This window comes from Microchirus variegatus (assembly GCF_963457635.1).
Source record: "Microchirus variegatus genome assembly, chromosome: 23".
Taxonomy (NCBI): Eukaryota; Metazoa; Chordata; class Actinopteri; order Pleuronectiformes; family Soleidae; genus Microchirus; species Microchirus variegatus.
In genome coordinates this window covers 2457116-2477908 of record NC_139824.1, presented here as the reverse complement: position 1 = coordinate 2477908, position 20793 = coordinate 2457116, and the positions used below count along the sequence as shown (strand labels likewise).

General features: G+C 41.4%; 1 protein-coding gene across 1 annotated transcript; it reads left to right on the top strand.

Annotated features, from left to right (window-relative positions):
- The first annotated feature begins 957 nt into the window (after positions 1 to 957).
- Positions 958 to 19410, top strand: rpf2 (ribosome production factor 2 homolog). The gene is made up of 10 exons (XM_083909563.1): positions 958 to 1093; positions 5067 to 5199; positions 5308 to 5345; positions 7610 to 7649; positions 10608 to 10689; positions 12800 to 12876; positions 13131 to 13230; positions 13305 to 13407; positions 14138 to 14282; positions 18818 to 19410. Exons 1-10 carry the CDS (start codon positions 1071 to 1073, stop codon positions 18995 to 18997), a joined length of 921 nt encoding a protein of 306 aa, XP_083765689.1. The 5' UTR covers positions 958 to 1070; the 3' UTR covers positions 18998 to 19410.
- The last annotated feature ends 1383 nt before the right edge of the window (positions 19411 to 20793 follow it).

The window sequence follows — 20793 nt, the reverse complement described above, 5'->3', positions numbered from 1 at the left end:
TCTTCATTTATTCACTGTGACTGTCACTGTGACGTCACTCTGAAAAATATGATTTGTCTGGGCTTTTTATGGCCTATAGGAATGTTTTTCAAACACGAAACTCCATGAATTAAATATATAGAATTTAAAGATTTATAAAAGCCCGTGTCCATGTCTCGAGGTGTCCACTTTTGTGTCTCTTTTACTATTGTGGTCAATGGGAAAATTGCTTTTTGGTGTTTTCTTAATTGCTGGTGTTTTTTTTCCTTTGCTGGCGTTTTGTTACTTGCTGGCGTTTTTTTTCTCCTTGCTGGCGTTTTCTTATTTGCTGGTGTTTTGGGGTTTGCAGTGCAGTTGCCCCTGTCGTCCACCGTAGAAATACAGGGCAGGAACCGGAGGGAATAGATTATCTCAACTCAACTCAGAATAGGACACACAGGACTCAAACACTCACTCTGTAAAATAGAGAAACATCTAACAGGTTTGTGTTTACTGTGTACACTACCAGAAACTGTCCAATATGTATTGCTGGAGTGTAGTAAGTTCTGGGAAGAACGACAGGAAGTTATCCAAATGATGACAGAAGAAAAGCAGGAATTGACTTTAAGGAATTTATTTGGGAGTACATCAAAAAAGGGGATGAGTGTTTTAATGAAATACCTAGAGGACACGGGTATATGATATATACTACATAGGGAATAAATATATTATATATATATATTTATTTTTATATTTATATATATATATTATATATTTTTTGTATTATATAGTTCTGACCGTCTCTTGCTCCAGTCCAGTAGGTGGCGGTAAATGCACATAAAAGTTGGTTGCCAAGCGCCAATAAAAAGCCAATCGAAGAAGAAGAAGCGTGTGCAGTCACGTCATGAGTCACGTATGCTGAGCATGGCTGGGTAACTACAACACAAGGTGGCGATTGATAGGCGTTCAGTAGGCTGTCGCAGCCACAGTCTCCACAACAGAAGAAGAAAGATTAGTTGTTGACTTCCGGTTTGTCGCTGACGCTTCACGTGGAGAAAAAACAGCGTGGACACATTTCTCTGTGTTAAAGGAGGAAAACACTATCGGAGAAAATGACACAATTGGACAGTGTCGTGTGAGTGTGACTTTTTATTACACTGTTCTATTTCATTTCGTCATCTCCTCCACTCTTCACTGCTTTTATTTTCCTCCTCGCTAGCTTATTAGCCTACAGAGACTGTAGCAGGCTAACATTAGCTCCGTGTTCAGGCAAAACATAGCACCTTTAATTCTATAATACCTTGTTTTTACAATGCTAGAATAATATAATCAATACAAAGATGAAAAATGACTTGATTGAAAACCGCAAAAGAAATTAAAAGATTATGAAGAATTAACTTGTTTAAAATAAAGTTGTGCTGTCAGTTAAACGTATTAACATGAACCCATTTTAACGACGTCAAATTTTTTTATCACGCGATTAACGCTCTTTTGGCCGAGCAAACTTTGTAGTTTTTTTCACATGCTGTTGCAGCAACTAGTAACGTTAGAACAACTACAACACCGGATCGAGCTAGACCGGAAACCACACAACAGACACGCCGGTCAAAGAGTAGTCGGCTCGAGTATGTAAGAGTAAACGTTTCGTTTTGAGTGGATGGCGAGCGATGTGCGCTTCTCCGCTAGCTCCTTCAGCTCGGATTAGCTCGTTACGGCAACAACACATTAAACCACGGGACTTCGTCTGCGTTAAAGAACGGCTCTTAATTCACAACACTGCAGGCTGATACATAGCCTCTCTTATTATTGTGCGGCTCTCTCAATAAGAGGAAGAACTCAAAATATGCAGAGTGACGGTGATATTCACCTGCGGCTCGCTACTATAAACACATGGAACACATTAAGCCCAATTTATACTCCTGCGTAAAACCTACGCAGAGCACTGCACGAAATATTGCAGTGCTCGAAATATTTCGAGCACTGCAATCACCTACTGCACGAAATATTTTTTAAAGGGACAATGTGTAGTATTTATGGGTTTATATAACCCAAATCCCAATTTTGGGTAATCCACTTTTTTATACATTATATGTGCTCCTCCATTGTCTAGTCGCTGTATAATAGTTTTTGTTTCATTTTCGTAGTGTTTCAAAAAGTCATGTAAAATAACATGGTCGCGGGCCGCGGTTGCATAGCCACTGTTAGCAGCGAGACGCCATGTTTCTACCGGAGCCTGTAAGGACAAACGCGAGAGAACAAATCAAGCGTCGCTTTACTTGTAGCGGAAGTCCCGCCTCCACTATCTCCGCTTCGTCTGCTACGGCCGCGGTAGCTCGCCCTCTCCCTCGCCTCAGGAACCTCATCCGCTGACACGGAGAAAGACGACGAGGACGACATTTGACCAGCTGCGGATACCGTAGCGCTCAGGGAAGGGAGGGGGTGAGCAGAGCAGCAGGTATTTGTTGTAAATGTCAGCCTCTCCTCTAGATGGCACTATAAACTACTTACTTCACCTTTAAGTGTCCGTCTATCCGTCAAGGGACAACGGAGATGGCAAGAGCTGCGATTGGTCCTCAGGACAGGCCAAGCGAAGCTGCTCTGTGCCGATTCACAGTGCGCACCAAGTGTCCACAGAGGCGGAGCTGATCACTGCCGACAACGTCGCTGCCAAACTATAAATACGTTATATCTTAATACACACAGCACATGTTTAGACTCTAAATGGCCAATTTCTCACCTCAAATTATCTTAAAACTGCGTTCCGTGACACAGAAAAGTGAGAATCAGCCACTGTTTGAACAACAACAGTCTTTCTCTCTCTCTCTCTGACGCCGTTGCTCACTGTAGCCAGAAGCACAACCACCTTGCGTGGCGACCCCTACTGATCGGGGAGGAAATTGCAGTGCGTATCCGTCACCACGACGCAGAAGTATGAAGGCTCGAGTGGTCTCCGTGCTTACGCAGTCGGATAACGCATACGCAGTCGGAGAAGTATTATGTGGCCTTTACTTCCTGCTTCACCTACGCAGCTCTCTGACGTCACACACGAACGTCTCGTACCTCCTACAGCACACACACATAGCTCCTCACACACGTTACACACACCAAGTTTAGCCTGTAACGGATTAGTTTGACTGCCAGGGTGGTTCAGTCTGGAAGTTCCAATTAACGCAGTTTTTTAGTATGTATCTGCGTCATTGTTTACGAAGCGCTGAAGGTTCAAAACAAACAGTTCAGCCATTGCTGAGAACGCTGTGTTTTATTGTAATCTCGGGCTCAGCGAGATCTCTGAAAATCCCGTTATAGTTACGTAAACATCGGTTCTCCTGAACAGCAGATCCTCCTGCTCCGGGCACATCCAGTTGCGTACATTGAACCACAGAAGAAGTATAGCGTCCGTTGTGGAGGTGTTTCACGAGCGACAGTGTCTTCTGACTCTGGGTCTGACTCCGGGTCAAAGTCATAAAAGGGCCTGCGGCGAGGAGTCGTGAAGAATCTATTTTTAAACATTGTTGAAACAATGTTTGATAATAAGGAGCAGTGCATCCACCGTTCCAGAAGAGATAGCTGCGCTTCTGAGAGCGGGTGTGCCGAATGTCACTTCCGGGGTACTGGCCAATCACAACACAGTCTGTCTTCTCAGGCAAAATTTATGTTGGAAATAGCGCGGCTGACAAGTGCTTCATAAAGGACAGAATTCTATCGGCTCGTTTCCAGCAACTAGGAGGTTTTTGACTATAAAAACAAGTAAATAGACCTCCATAACTAACATGTATGTGCAACAGGACCAATCTGTGACCTTTAAGAAAACTAAGACACATGACTGAGAAGAGTACGTCTACAGTGCGCAGTGGTCCAAGTAGTAGTAGTGAAGTACAGGAAGAAAAGTAAGCCTCCAACATGGCGGCCATGCCAAGTAATGACATCGCATGCCCGAGCCCTATTCACTACTGAATTATATTAAACGCTTCAAAAAAAGTTTGGAAACGTTTTTCCAGTCAATTATTTTCCCCCCTTTGATAGTACCAATTTTATTTTATATTGCACACGATTTGTAAGGATCAGGCATTCGTGGAATGAGCCCCCAAAAAGGTGCCAAAATCACCTGAATTATTCTCTGTTGGTATTCACTTGTGTTTTCAGCTTCAAGTGCTGCCAGATGTGTGCCAGTCACAGATGTATGACTGGCACCTGATTTGACAGCACACAAGATTCTGGAACCAGTGGTGATCCCATATTTCCAGAATCTGGGACCGAACTCCATCCCCCAAGATGGCAACGCTCTCACCACAGAGCGGGGTTTATCATGACCTGCTGTGAGTCCAGACATCAAGCCAATTTAACACTTGTAGGATCAGTTTGGGCTAGAGTGACCACCAACCATGCTGGTTGAACTTCCTCGTCTCCTGGTTGAGGAATGGGATGCCATTCCATCAGCAAAATGTGATCAGCAAAATGAGGAGTGCCAAGCTATTGGGACTGAGGTCCCTGACAGTGTAAAATGGCCAATATGAGCTGTTTTCTCCTTATTACTGGAGGACGGTGTAATCATCTAAACCACTGACGGGAGAATATTTGCAGGGGATATTGGCATGTTTTGGGGTGCTGTCCACACGTTTAACTGTATTGCTCATTCCACAGATGAAGAATCCTTACAAGTTATACCTCGTTGTAAAGTTGAGGTGACTACTCCGGCTTTCCAATATATTATACAACACCAATTTGTATTATTAAAGGGGAGAAATAATTGGCTAAAGTAACAGCTCCAGACTCTTTTGAGGAGTTTATTTTGGACTGTTTTCACTTTAATGTCTGATACAATACCTAATGCTGTTTACATCGACAAATCTGACATTTCTGATATATTTGATTTATGAGCTTCATTTGTATGTATCTGTTGTTTGAGAAAGGTAAAATAAAAGGTTGGGAAAATTTTGGCAAATTTATTTGGTGACCTAAAAATTCTCCTGTGGTCTAACTTGTTGAGACCATCAAGCAGCTACGTTTCAGTGTATTGGAAGTACAGACCGGTGTATTGGCTGGAGACCTTGTTATGATGTATAGTTTTTGTTATGATGCTAACGTTGTGTTTACCTATGTGTGTTCAGAAAGCCCAAGACAAAGCGCTCTAAGCGCTTCTTAGAGAGCAGAGCTCCAAAGCTGACTGAGGATGTGAAGACTGCCATGATCATGAAAGGAGGGAACACCAGTGAGACTGTCACCAAGGCTCTCAAAGACATAGTGAGTTCTCATATCTCCATGCTAACACTGGAGGTAGTAACTACCTGTATCGTGCAACTCTATTTGTGAGTGTTTGGTAGTTGTGACTATAAACATGTTTTCCTGCAGCATTCCCTGAAGAAGCCTAATGCTGTGCTGTACAAGAAGTAAGTGTTTCTAAAATATCAAGATTCTTTAAAACCTTCAGTGCAAATGATTTAAACTGGTTAAAAAAAAACAACCTATCACTGACAAAAAGTAAATTGTGGTGAAGTTGTGAGTGAATTGAAAATACGTTCACCAACATACAGTCACAGTGATTCATATTTAAGTGCCACTAGGTAATATGGAAGCATATGTGTGCCATTATCCATATTAAAATGCATTATCAGAAATGCTTTGTCATTTTCAAAATGGAGCTGCATTTTGTGACTCATAAATAAAATTAATAATCAATATTTCAAAATGCATTTTCAAATTCAAGACTGCTCATTCTGTGACTTAATTAAAATGATTTTAGATTTAATTTTCAAAACATCCTCCAGCAAAAATGTTACAAAATCCAATTTGAAAATTAAAATGCCTCAACAGAAATGCTTTTTCATTTTAAAAATGTAGCTGCATTTTTTGACTCTTCTAGACTGCTTATTCTGTGCCAAAGCAAATGGAGAAATGCTTTTTCGTTTTCATGTTCGCCTGCAAAAAGTGTTTCATAATTCAAATGAGTTCGCAATGCGGCGCAGGATAGTGACGTCACTGGCCACTCCCCTTGTTCTTCCAAGCGTGCTGAGCATAGATATGTAAAGTATAGATCTCTTGCGTCGGAGTGTCCAGCGACAGTACTGGCCAGCAGCGCGGACGACACATCTACCCTTTACATATCTATGGTGCTGAGTCGGTACTATGCGCGACATCGCCAGACTGCAGACTGACTGATTGACCAGAGTGCCGTCACAGGAAAAAAAGTCTGTAGAAGAGCAACCAGTGACGTCACTATCCTGCGCAGCTCTGTATTGGAAACTCATTTTGAATTATGAGACACTTTTGGCGGGCGAACATGAAAACAAGAAAGCATTTGCTTTGTCTTTTAATTAAGGCCCAGAATAAGCAGTCTAGAAGTTGTAAATTAAATGCAGTTTGGAATATTGATTATTAATTTTATTTACGAGTCAAAAAATGCAGTTACATTTTGAAAATGATAAAGTATTTCTGTTAATGCATTTTAATGCATTTTTCAAATTTGACTTTTCAAATTGGAGTTTACCTTTTTGGTGGTGGATGTTTTGAAAATTAAAATCTTCAATGTAATTTTCTTTATCATTTTAATTAAAGGTGCATTATGTAATAAATCTAAAGTAACTGGCCATAAAATCCTCCAAATGTCACATAGGACCAGGAATAATGTTCATATAACAAACTGAACTCGCTAACAAAACTAGTACAACAAAAATATTTGCGAGAGTCTTGCTTTTGAACGGTGGAGAAAGTTGAAAGCTGAGAAGAATTTCAAAACGGATGCAGAATTGGCTACTTGAACTGTCGAGTTTTGTTTTGAAATGTTCCCTCGGTTTTGGAGCTCCGTGCTCTCGGATTTGGGACTCTTTACCTGGCATGGAGCACCACCGCGTCAGAACCAGGTTACGAACGTGCTTATGTCGCCGACTGATTACCTCATTCTGATCACCGGCTGAGCCTCTCCTCCAGCAGCTTCTGCCTTCACTGCCACAACTGATTTCCAAAACTGAGGGAACAGTTTAGAAATCTGAGGGAACTGAGGGAGACTTAGCCAAATTTGAGTCCTCTTTAGGTCTTTGCATGTATATCGCCATAAACTATATATAACGTTATAAACGGGGAGGCAAAAATGTAGGACAGTTCTGTCAAATATCATGCATAACGTTATTCCCTAGTCAACGGCTAACGTTACCATAAATTATAATATATCTAGATCTTTACTGAGAGAACAGAATTGTGTGTCTTAGAGCCACTCATTTATGATAAAACGCTCGCCATAGTCACTCATCGCTGACGAAGGACACGCCACTTTGGCAACCTCGACTCTGGAGGGGAGGGGGGGAGTGCCGCAGTGTTTTGATTTTGAGTGTAGTAACTGTTTTTGGCCACATTGTTACAGATGTGGCCACTGAATTAGCGGTCTTGAAGTTGGAAATGAAAATGAATTTTGAAATATTGGTTATTAATTTTATTAATAATGTTATGTGAATCATAATTATTTTGTTGTGACATGCTTTGATCTTTTTCATTATGGAATGTTATAATCCTAGTGCCTGTTGATATTGTAATTTACACAGTATCTTTGTCATTTCTAACTGATCACATTATCTATAATTATGCCCATATCAACAGTGTTGAGTGACCATCTACAGAAGATAAAAACTCAATATTTTCTTTATTATTATATTTATTTTAGAAAGAACATAACTCGACCATTCGAGGACTCTACATCACTGGTATGTTTTTTGGAAACACAGCTTTATGAAACAAATGCTTTATTACAGTTAAATGTGCATACAGTGGAGGAAATAAGTATTTGATCCCTAACTGATTTTGTAAGATCATCCTCTAACTAAGAAATGAAGGTTCTGAATTGTATTTGACCCCCTATCAAAACAGTAGAGGTCAGATGTTTCTTGTAGTTCATCACCAGGTTTGTACACATCTCAGGAGGAATTTTGGACCTCTCCTCTTTGCAGATCCTCTCCAAATCCTTAAGGTCTCGAGGCTGTCACTTGGCAACTCAAAGCTTCAGCTCCTTCCACAGATTTTCTGTAGGGTTTAGGTCTGGAGACTGGGTAGGCTGCTCCATGATCTTGAGCCACTCCTTCGTTGCCTTGGCTGTAAGTTTTGGGTCATTGTTGTGCTTGAAGACCCATCCATTTTAAGTTTCCTGGCTGAGAGAAAGCATTGGTCACCCAGGATTTCACGGTACAAGGCCCCATCCATCTTTCCCTCATGTGGTGAAGTTGACCTGTCCCCTTAGCAGAGAGACACCCCCAAAGCACAATGCTTCCACCTCCATGCTTGACGGTGGAGAGGGTATTCCTGGAATTATAGGCCGAATTCCTCTTCCTCCAAACACAGCGTGTCAAATTGATTCTAAAACCTCGATTTTGGTCTCACCTGACCACATCACCTTCTCAATCATCCAGGTGTTCAATGGCAAACTTCAAACAGGCCTCTACATGTGCCTTCTTGAGCAGGGGGGTCTTATGGGAACTGCTGGATTTTAGGGGTGCAACGGATCAAAAAACTCACTGTGGGCACAGTCCTGCCTCATTCACTGCATTTATTTGTATTGTATTTTATTTATTTATTTTTTGGCATTATCAGTTGTGACTGGGATATAAGTAGTGGACCTCTTTATCTTCCATTCCTCCACTGCCTTTGTCGGGACCTGCGCAAGATGAGTGCCTGTGTGACTCTCATAGAGGGGGTGTGTCTGCATCGCCGGACTTCTGTTGTGAGCGCAACAGACTGTGCTTGGGATAGTTCATCCACAACTTTTTTCTTCTCCTTCTCATAAAGATCGCTGAAGTGGGTGCGCGACGTGATGTTGTAACGTGGCTCAAGCACTTTCAGCAAGTGTTTAAAGCCCTCGTTTTGCACAACTGAATATGGCCTCATGTCTGCACCTATAAACATACCGATACCGTTTGTGATAGCTTTAGCCCGGTCGGATTGTGCAGCAAGGGGCTGCTTAAATGCTGCGGTGATAAACGGTTGTTGAGCGGTTTTCGTTTTCACTCATGTCAGAGAAACCCCGGGGTGATGTCGCTTCAAATATGGCTTTCTTGTGCCACAGTGCCTACTCACCGTTACGGTTTTCCTCCAAAACAGGGGATTTAAATGATGTGGGGCGTTCAAGCTCCTCCGCTCCTCCGTTCCTCCGCTCGCCATGACCACGCTGTGTGTGGACTGAACATGCGCACAAGTTTTTTTTGTTCATAAATCAATCCGCGGATCATGCGTGTGCCGAACCGAAATAATTGATCCGAACGAATCAATGATGATCCGTTGCACCACTACTGGATTTGAATCCATTACGGTGTAGTGTGTTATGGTAGGTAATGGTTTTCTTTGTGACCGGGGTCCCAGCTGAATTGAGATCATTAAGAAGCTCCTCCCGTGTAGTTCTGGGCTGATCCCTCACCTTTCTCATGATCATTGATATCCTGCAAGGTCAAATATTGCGTGGAGCCCCAGACTTAAGGAGATTGACAGTCATTTTATGTTTCTTCCATGTTCTAATATAGCACCAACATTTGTCTCATTCTCACCCACCTTCTTGCCAATGGTCTTGTAGCCCATTCTGGCAGATCTAAAATCTTGTTCCTGATGTCCTTAGAAACATCGGAACGTCAGCGGCGCGGTTCTGCTTCGTCCTCTGCCCAGCGTCAATCCCCACCGGGCGCGTTATGGCAGCGACGCGGTGCCTTGGGAGCCAGCGGTATTCACGGAAGATCGTGCGATAATCTTGAACGGACACAAATTCGCGAGATCCCGCACACAGCTTCTTTTCATTCTCCGACGTGGAAGAACTGTTGATCTGGTGTCATAAAAGATTTTTTGTTTCTCCACTTCAACAATCAGTCTCTCGTCGTACATTATGACTCTCCGAGATGCTCTGATTAATTGACTGTTGACCTGGTAGCACCGGTCATGGCGTAATGTTGATGTGAAGTTGTGACAGGCTATATGACCTGCATATTGTGTTTTATTTTGAAAGGGCGGCGGAAATGTTTTACTTTGATTCTGTGTCGCTTTTCCTGTCTGGTGCGAACTGCTCTGTTGGAATTTACGAGGTACAGCAGCGGCTACGGCAAAAATAGAACTGCTGCGGCGCGGCAAGCCACTTCTGGGACGCTGCTGAGATGCTCCGCAGCGCGTCTGGTGGAAATGCTCTCATTGATTAGAATGGAACCGATTTGCAACGGCGACCACGCCGCTGACGTTCCGCGGCTGTAACGCGTCCAGTGGAAATCCAGGGTTCCACACACATTTTCGCCAGCCAAATTGACGTGACAACTGCCAAAACCGGCATATATGAAAGCTGAACTTTCTCGGGCAACTCCTGGTCAATCATGCTCGCCTGCTAGCTGGCTGTAAACTGTGGAATTGATTTCTGTCTGGGGAGCCAGAATTCTTTATTGTTTGTCGGGGATCAAATACTTATTTCACTCAATGAAATTCAAATAAATGTGTGTCTTTTCTTTATATGATTTTCTGTATTTTCTTTTTGATATTCTGTCTCTCCCTTTTGAAATAAACATATCATTAAAATTATAGGCCATTAATTTCTTTGTTAGTGGATGATCTTACAAAATCAGTGAGTGATCAAATACTTATTTCCTCCACTGTACATGTTTTTTTTCCTGATGTGTCACTAATCATATGAACTCTTTTATCAGGAATTTTTCTCCAAAAAGACAGACTGTTCTTTATTTCTGTTTGGCTCTCACAACAAGAAACGGCCCGACAACTTCATATTTGGTAAACATCCATACACCAGACATTATATCAAGTCTTTCACAGAACATTCCTTGAAAAGCCAAATGTTGTTGTTGTTGTTGTTTTTTTTTTAATCATGTTGTAATGGATAAATATAGCTCACACTCGAATAATATATTCTACATAGTACACTTGGGGCCTGATTTACTAAAGCTTTGCGTGTGCAAACTGGATTGCACACACAGATTTGCGTTGATGCTGATCTACTAACTGGGCGCAACGAGGAGTGCGTCCCTCAGACGGGCAAAATAGCACTCGCAACCCATTTAGTGTTCTTGCCTTAATGCATATGCAATGTAGGACGTTTATACGCAATTTTGCGTGTGATGGGAGGAGAAAATGTCAGTATATTATTTTAGCACGTGCAAAGTGATTTATCAAACCTGAAGCGGTGCTTATTGTTGCGTCTATATTTAGCACGTTTGAAAGGCAGGTCTTAACTGTTACGCACATATCCTCTGAGAAATCCATAAACAAAAATACTTTTTGTAAATCAGGAAATTCCGCTTTTCCAGAGCATGTTCAACTACGCGTTCACAGATGACGCACATTCATTTCTTATTTGGTATATATGAATAAATTAAATATAGATATCCAGAGGAGAAATGTGTGTTTGTACTGGTATGGGCTTACCTTGGTCTGCAGTTTGTGGTTCAATGAGGGGTCGTACCTATGTTCCCTGGTCTACTCTCGGTAAACGGCGAAGTGCAGGTGGCACAGCACGCAAACGTCACCAAAACCTCACAGGCAGGTTTCCACAGTTCCAGGCACATTTAAATGCAATAAATAATCACAACAATCACTATTTAATGTAACTATCTGAATCAGCTATAGATATATCATCTATATCGATTGTCCCGTCGCCTCTGACGTCAGATCAAAGGCTGTTGGCACGCGTAATGGAAACTCAGCCTGACTAAATGAACACAGATGAAACCAGGGACGGACTGGGACTAAAAAGTCGATGTGATGATCCGCTTTATTTATTTATTTATTTACTTATTGACAAAAAAGTCACTCATCCATGGAAAGTAGACCTATGTGTAATCTTGAGAGAAACAGCAGAGCGCCCCCTGTCAGTGAGCTGCAGGTGAGTCAGGAAGAGAGCGCAGCACCTTTTTTTTTTTTTTTTTTTTTTTTTTTTTTTTAACAGCAACATCCATAGTCTATAGCTTTCTTTGATTGATACGTCAGGTAATGATGGAGCTGTCCAAAATACCGACGCAGGATTAAAATAATAATAAGTCCTATGGACCCGGGGAACAAGGTCATATATCCCTCGATCCCAGTTATCTGCTCATCGCAGAACGTCAGCTGTACTTTCTGTTCAGTGGCTTCAAATTTCATTCTGCGCTTCCGTTGAGTCTGCTCTTTCTCCATGTGGACAACTCTTGACTAGTGCAAAATCCTCATTTAAATAGGGTGGTCTTAACCACTCAATTGCCGTCGCAATCGTCTTAGGTCACCCGCAAAATGTAATCCAGTAGCAGTCTTTATGCTTGCGCACGCAATTTAGCGCTCTCTATTTGGAATCTTAGTAAATCAGGCCCATAGTATTGTTTTTGCCAGCACTGTATGGCTACACAGATGTTAATTGATATTTTATTAGTGAAGTTGCTGTATTTCTCCTGCCCTCCGTCAGAGCAGTGAGTCGGGTGTAGTGAAAAGTAACTCATTGTGAAAAAGCTTCTTATATCTAGCACCAAGCCCAAAGAGAATACCAGACCAAAATATGAGGCTTTTTAAAGACATCGTAGCTCATGGTGTCACAACAGCACTGCTGCAGCAGAAGCGGTGTCTGTGAACAACACAGTTGTGGTGACATGCATGCGTGTTTTAATGCTAACATAAATTTAACTTAAATGTGTAAACCTTCCATGAGTCCATACATTCTTTGGTGCTCTGACCACAGTTACATAGAATAATGTTTAATATACCTCTTTGATGAAGAAAAATACATTCAATTGTATTCATTAAATCATTTCTTGTATTATACTTAACATGAAAATACATATAGGTGTAAGGTGCTGTATATTGCAGTATTTTTAATATCATGTTGTGGCATCAGTATAAGTGTGTGTTCTATTTGCAGGTCGTCTCTTTGACTTCCACGTGCTTGATATGATTGAACTTGGTATTGAGAAGTTTGTATCACTGAGTGAGATAAAGGTAATGATTACTTTTTTACTCTGAATGTTTTTGTTTGTAGAATAAATGAATGAATGAATTGATAAATGAGTGATTTTCGTAAGATAAACTGGGAGAGGGTGCATTGATCATAAGCAAAGATGTGATTACATCTTTCAAGTCATACAGAGATCTAGACATCTTTGGCTGAAACAGAATAGGAGCTGCTTCCTTTTGTTCTTTTCTTGTAGATTCCTGATAATTTAAGTCTAAATTGTTATTTGTTTCTACTGCAGGCAAATACAATTCCCGAGGGGACAAAACCCATGCTTGTATTTGCAGGCGAGGCCTTTGATATAGACAGTGAACACAGACGTCTGAAGAGTCTTCTCATTGGTAAGCACTCTGATCTGAAGGTATTAACCTGTTTGAGATGAAATGATGCATCACTGCTCCTCTTCATGTTTCAGACTTCTTCAGAGGCCCCACTGTGTCTGCAGTGCGTCTGGCAGGTTTAGAGCATGTGCTGCACTTCACTGCGCTGGACGGGAAAATATACATGCGCAGCTATAAGTAAGGAATTTAAATTTACTGAAATAAATCATCTTTTCGTCTTAGCTGTTCAGTAGCAGTTGTGTTTTGGGTGAAAGTTGCTCACATCATCTCAGTAGATTTTCCCAGAGTTTTAATTAGAGATGCACAGTATTATCTGCTATATAATGGTATTGACAAGCACTTGACAAAAAGGAGGAAGCTAATCTGAGCTACGTTTAATGGATCAAAGTTCAATGACTTTTAATAATAACAAGTTAAAATGGATTAGTGTTGTTTTTGTGATAGAAGGTACAAACCCTTTTACAGAAAAGGTGTCGACCCCGGACTACTCAAATGTACTCTGCAGCAAAAATATTTCATTCCAAACGGGTGATGTCACCCAGTGGTAATCTGGTAGTGTGATGTTTCTGAATTTAAGTTTTTCAATGAAAACAATGAAAAACATTTATTTGTACTTCTGATTAAAGCTTCAAGTCATAGATTTTACTTTTCATGGTATTTTTAGAAAGTGTTCCAACTTTTCTGGAAATTAGGTTTGTCATTTTAAAGGTTGTTTAATAAGTTTGCATGATTTATGTTCCGTAAAAGAACAACAAAAATCATGGCTGGCAGCTAATTTTTTTTTCAAACACCAGTGTCAGCCCAGAATTTCATAGTTCCCATTGGTACATCATTTAGTTTTAATCTTTGATAGAAACGGATTGTTTGTTGGTGTAGACCACATGAGCCCTGTAATGTGCCATTGCAGGTGTCTGTTGAAGAAGTCTGGGTGCAGGACACCACGGATCGAACTGGAGGAGATTGGGCCATCGTTCGATTTTGTCCTCAGAAGAACACATCTGGCTTCAGATGACTTGTACAAGTTAGCTCATAAGCAGCCCAAGGCTCTGAAGGTAAATGTCGCCTGGCAACAATTCTCTCACATTTACTAACAAATGGCATTTAAACCAAGCTTTTATAGTTAACGGTTTCATTTTTCACTTTAACCAACTGCTCCACAACCAAACATTTTTTGTTTCTTTGTTCTTTACATTTTTATGAAATGTGTCTGAAGTTTTAGCAAATGATTCTCAACACATTAAAAGTGACCCCCCCCCCCCCCTCCCAGTCACTTTTAAGTTTAAATCCAATGATTTCTTTTATATAGCACACAATTACAAAACACAGGGTGGTAACATCCTCTGTCCTTAGATCCTCGACCAGGGTAAGGAAAAACTACCAGGGAAAATTATCATACAACATAAATGAAACACCAGTTTGCTGTTTTACTGGTAAATAATACTTATCTTGCTGTGCCCATCTCAGCTGACATAGGGCGATAGACGGGGTACTCCTTTACAGTTCGCTAGTCCATCGCAGGGCCATGGTGATGACATGTATGACAATAATAATATCCTGCAACCTGCAAGATGAGGACACAGACAGAGAGAAAGAGAGAGAGATGGGAAAGGAAGGAAAGGCACAAACTAGGGAGAGAAAGAACAAGGTTAATGACAATGAATTCCTATTCATATTCATACCCTGAGAGAGTGAGTGTGCATGCACCACAGGAATTCCCCCAGCAGTCTAGGTCTATAGCAGCATAACTAAGAGACGGTCCAGGATTCCCTGAGCCAGCTCTAACTATAAGCTTTATCAAAAAGGAAAGTTTTAAGTCTAACTTTAAATAAAGAGGGAGTGTCCGGTTTCGAACAGACTTGTAGGAACACCTGATAATAAGGAGTTACAGTAATCTAATCTAGATGTATCAAAGGCATGAACTAGTTTGTCAGCGTCCTTTAAGGGCAGAATGTTTCTAATTTTCCTTGCCTTGCACAAGAGAATGATCCCAGTCTTTTGCACACTGTGAGACATACCGTTTGTTACCAAAATTCCGTGCTGCTTTTCTGTATTGGTATCGGATCGGGAATTGGCCAATTCTAAACTTTAAGATATCAGTATCAGAGGTGAAAAAAGTGGATTGGTGCATCCCTATTTGGTATGTTTCAATGCATTGCAATTTGGCAGTCTTATATTCGTGGAATGATGGACAACTGAATGGACTGGATAAAAGACCGCGTTCCTCTGCTGCTAACTGAAATATGCTGTCATAGCATTCTGTAGCATTCGTTGGAGCCAGACACAGTTGAGTAAAAGCTAATAGGACACTCACGCAAGAGGTTGTAACTGGTCTGTATGTGTGTGTTGTCTGCAGTCAGTGATGGTGTCACAGTGACAGACAACTGGGGCTGGATGATATGGCCTAAAAATAAAATCCCCAATTTTTTTATACCGGATCAGATTTTTTTTAAACCACTAAATACAAATTAATTATTATATTTATGATTATAATTATGCAAATGAATGACGTTTTACACACACACAAACGAGTGTCTTGTGACTCGTAAACCAGTTTTCAGCGTCAGTTAATTACAGTACGTCCTCTATGACCGGAGCACAGACTCCTCTGTTAAATATTGAGATTTTAGACATTTCCCTGGTAATTGTCGGACTGTCGGATTAACCCACGTTTTTAGGATTGTCAAGTCTTTTTTTAATTGATTTACAGTTCTGCAGTGTTCGGCTTGATCCTTGTATCGGAGGTCTCCGGAGCACAGACTCAGTCTGATACAGTCACATACAGTGGCAGTTTATGCAGCTCGCCGGCCCCTGGTGGCAATCAGCGGTGCTGCCCCTAAGTCTTTGGCACTGTTCGGCTTGATCCGTGTGTCGCACGTCTCTTCCTGCGACTGCACTCTCACTGTTTTCTGCTCACGCTGCCATGTTGATATTATCCGAGAACTAGTGGGGGGAGGGGAATGGTAGGAGGGAACGGAAGCTGAGCGAGCGCAGTAAAGGGTAAAAATCTTTTTTTATTTTTTTAAACAGACTTAACAAATATATCTAATTTCGATTTAAAATCATTTCAATGCCCAGCCGTACAAACAACATAAGTTATCATTACATCCCAGCATCACTTGAGTATAATAAGACTGACCATTGATTAACTGTTGTTGAACTGTAACAGCTGATAATTGTTGATCATCATCAGTCCAGGGATGCAACGGTACAGTTTTCCCAAGGTTCAGTATGCGTCACGGTTTTTGGGCCACGGTAACGGTACGGTTCCCATATCTTAATATAAAACCACTCAAACTAGCGAAGGCAATATTGCACTGTAAAAATAATTAAAAGTACTGATATAATCACACCACAAACTTTATTTAAACAATAGTGCACTATCGGGTCAAATTAAACAACAAACATAAAACCATATGGGTGATAGCGACGTAAATGAGAGGCTTGCTCAGAGTCGCGCTGTAGTGAAAGTTGTGGTGAAAGTTGAGCCAACTTCAGCGTCGTGATGCGAGGAAGATGTTTACCTGGAGTGAATGTCTGTCGAATGTCCAACTTAAAACTAACTTCACTGCGGTGCATAACCAATGCTCGCAATGTAATGCCATGGATGTATAATATTAGGTGGATAGAGCACCGCCCCCTCTGCCAGCGGCGATCAGACAAACAGTGCGAGAGTAAACAGTGGTCACAAGCAGAGTGTTAATGCAGTTAATCAGAAAATCTCGGTCACGAAACGCGATCGCTCCGAGTTCACACAGGTAACACAACGTTGCAGGTAAAACGTTACAGCCGTGTCATAAAACGGTATTAAAACACAGATAAACAGACAGTGACATTATCGGGTGTGCACAACCCATGTCTATATAACGATCACTATGGCTAAACTAGTCTGCCCATACACAAATCCTCTTACTTGGAGTCGTGTTTTTTTAGGGGCGAGATGTGAGGCTTCCACCCGCTGCATATCCTTTGAGGCAAACGGCTGAGGTGGGGGAGAAACCCGAGCGGGCTCTTCCTAAGCGCGGCTGGTTCTGGTGGTTTCCTACTCCGTTCTGAATATCTTTTTCTTGAAGCAGTCAGCGGAGGCAAGGAGGAATGCTCCGCTTAATATCTTCTTTAAGCAATTAGTGGAGGTGGGAAAGAAGCCAAGCGGGCGCGTTCCTTAGTGCGGCTGACGGCTGTGCAGCGTGCAGCTAGCAGGGGCACAGCAGTTGACTGGAGTAGAAGTATGCGTAATCGCCACTTTCTCTTCTGCAGGTAAGGGTGGAATAACTCTGGCTGGGAGTTATTCCCCAGGGATCCGAGATCAGCAGTTAAACTACGGCACAAAAACGAAACGAACAGGGACAGACAAAGGAAAAATCTTGATTCTTCAGGTAGTGGTCACCTCCATTAACGCAGACAAGGTCCGGTTGGAAGGGAAAAAGTTATGTGTGCTTATAGCTTTTATTAGCTCTTGGTTGTTTACAAACATTGCGGATGCGAGTGCAGCGCAGTTGCAGAAGTGGCAACACTCAGTGTTTAAGTAGCAGTGTTGTCGTGAAGTTAGTCGGCTTTCATGTACGAATTCAGACGGCAAAAAAAAAGGAGCAGTTTTCCTGTTTTCCTCGTACTACACCAGCTTGTCGCTTATTGATAAAGCAAGTTATGCTTGGAAATTCACCTTGGTGAATTGGCCCCGTCTGCAGTGGCCCGATATCCACTCGTACCTGATCGACACTCCGAACAGAGAGAACGCCCAGACATCTCTTTACTGAAACCTTTAAAAAAACTGTACCTTTACTAACCCTAACCACATAGAGCTTGTAACTGCAGAGATTTACTCTATTTAGTTTGGGCATGTCATTTTCGAGCAGGGACTCCAAAAAGAGGGTCAGGGAAGAAGTGGTTTAAGTTTAATTCCACTGTTGCTCTCGAACATTGTTTTTTAACATCGTTATGCATAGTAATAATTACTTCATTCATGGTTAGCTCGTTACCTGTGCCAAAAATGAACTTAACGTTAACTGATATGGAGTGAGCACGGCAAATTCTTGCTTCTTTTATCATTCATCATATCATATCTCGTTGCGCCAAAAAGCAGGCACAAAACCAGGGGGGACCGTGCTTTTTCAGTGGTAGCTCCTAAGTGAACAAATGAGCTACCCACACATGTCAAAATGGCCCCCGCCCTGGATACTTTTAAATCACGCTTAAAAACTCATCTGTACTTCTTGGCTTTTAATACAGCGTGAGAGTTGTGTGGTCTCTGTTTGCCTTTTACTGTATTTTTATATTTCGTAGTGTTTTATCTGATCTTATGGTTATGGCTTTTAACTTATTGTATTTTAACTTTCTTTATTTTACCATTTGGTATCTGTTGTGCAGCACCTTGGTTATTTTGTTGTTTATAAAATGTGCTATACAAATAAAGTGGATTGGATTGAACAGGGCGTACTGAACGGTTCGGTGAAATACCAAATAACGTTGAATCCCTAATGTAGTCTAACCGTAGTGGTTTATTTTGAGTTGTAGTGGAGGAAAAGTTTAAACATCCACTGTGGACTGTTGACTTTGCAGCCCTAAATTTCTCTGCCTTTCTCCATTTCAGCCCAAGAAGAAGAAGAATATCTCCCATGATGCCTTTGGCACCAAGTTTGGCCGGGTGCACATGCAGAAGCAGGATCTGTCCAAGCTGCGCACACGCAAGATGAAGGGACTGAGGAAGAGGAAGCATGCGGTGGTAGCAGAGGAAGGACAGGCTCCCAAAATAGCTAAAGAAGAGAGCTGATGTGTGAGAGAGGACAGCACCTCATGTGGGTCAATGTCCAGTACTCATCACTTCGGCCTCCTGTATGTATAGCCTCCTGCATAGCCAGCTCTTACTGTGATAAGGACTTAGCATGTGCCTTGCCAGCAGGCAGTCAGGACCCACATCTATTGCTTCCTTTCTTCTCTTTGCCCTTGGTCCATTTACATGTGAACTCCTGGTGGCTTCTTTGTCCTGAGGCTTTGTCGTCAGGTGAAACAGTCCCTGCAGATGTTAAAGAAAGATTTATCAGCTGATGTGGAATCACATTTCACTAATTTCCCTAAAATAAAACGTTTTGGTCTCTGTTTGAGTTTTAATTTGAAACCAATGTTTTCTTGAGTTCACTACTGGCTCTTACCTCCTACTTATGTTGAATAATAGCCAATGATACAAAATAAACACAAACAGTCGTTTCAGCCTTCATTTACCTTCTGTCTCTCCCTCAACAGTCTTCACATTAAACAACCATATTGGAAGCAACATAGGATACTTGCATATAGCACCTTTTTAAATTAAAAGTGTATATGTCATACTACTTTAGATTATTTTAATATAATGGGAGGAAGTAGTTCTGTCGCAGCAAAAAAACATGTAGTATTATCTAAAATGGTGAAAATGAAGCATGTAGAGGAACAAAGTGTGATCTTTCAGTCCAGTGTTTATCTACATCAGGCCTGAGTAGTTTTACCAACATGCATCCTTTGATTGACCACCAGGTGGGGTTAAGGATCCAGACAGAAATGGCTCCTATTAAAAAAAACATATTTTTTTGCTACATTCAAAACACTTTGAACCACAGCTTTTAAGATAATTTTACGCTATAAATTAGTAATTTAGAATTCAAAAATGTGATTTGTGTATTAAGATATAACATATGTATAGTATGGCAGTGACAGGCAGCCATACTATTCTGTGTCGCTGCCATAAATAGTGTTGCGGTGTCAGGCAGCGACATAGGCAGTGTTACCTCGGCCTGTATAATTGAAATGATCCGCTGGCTCAGACGTCTCTGTCATCAGATACTTGGTGTGATCAATAGATTTAATTTGAGGGATTGAACAAAAGCCATTGGCCATTGAGGAATTATAAGCATTTTTATATGTTATTGTCCATTTTCCGGGACTCAGAATTATTTGGACAATTGACTAAACGTCCTTTTCATGGCCAGGTACTTTTAATTAATCAAGAACCATCAAGTATATTCTTTGTCCAAATATATATGGACCTAACTGTATATGCTATATGGATGAGCAAACCAAAGTTAGAGGACATTTAATTTGTAGCGATGTGGAGCCATCTATCCATCCATTATCTCCTGCTGTACCTATCTCAAGATAGGCAATATTGGCTCTGTGAAACAATGGAAAAACATCAACAAGTAATTAGACAATAAATTGTTTTATGGCATTATCATGAACTCCAGCTGACCTGGGTATAAGTGATTTGAGAACACGTAGAAATACTAGTCAAACAAGCTGCACTACAGTATTCTTAGACACAATTAAACTCTAAATCAGAGGGGGAAAGTATGGATGAGTGACCAACGTTGGGATCAGGAGACAAGGTTAAAGAATCAGGACGTCTGTGCTTTAATGGGTAACACGCTCACTGTGTTTGAGAGTGGGAAGGGTACAGAGCAGCTCTATGACTGAGAGAAAGAATATGATGGACTGTTTATTGTCAGAGTTTTCAAATGCCAGTAGATGGTAGTGATGCAACATCATGGCTGCGAGCAACCGTCACACCCGAAAGAAGAAAACCATCCAACCAAAAGG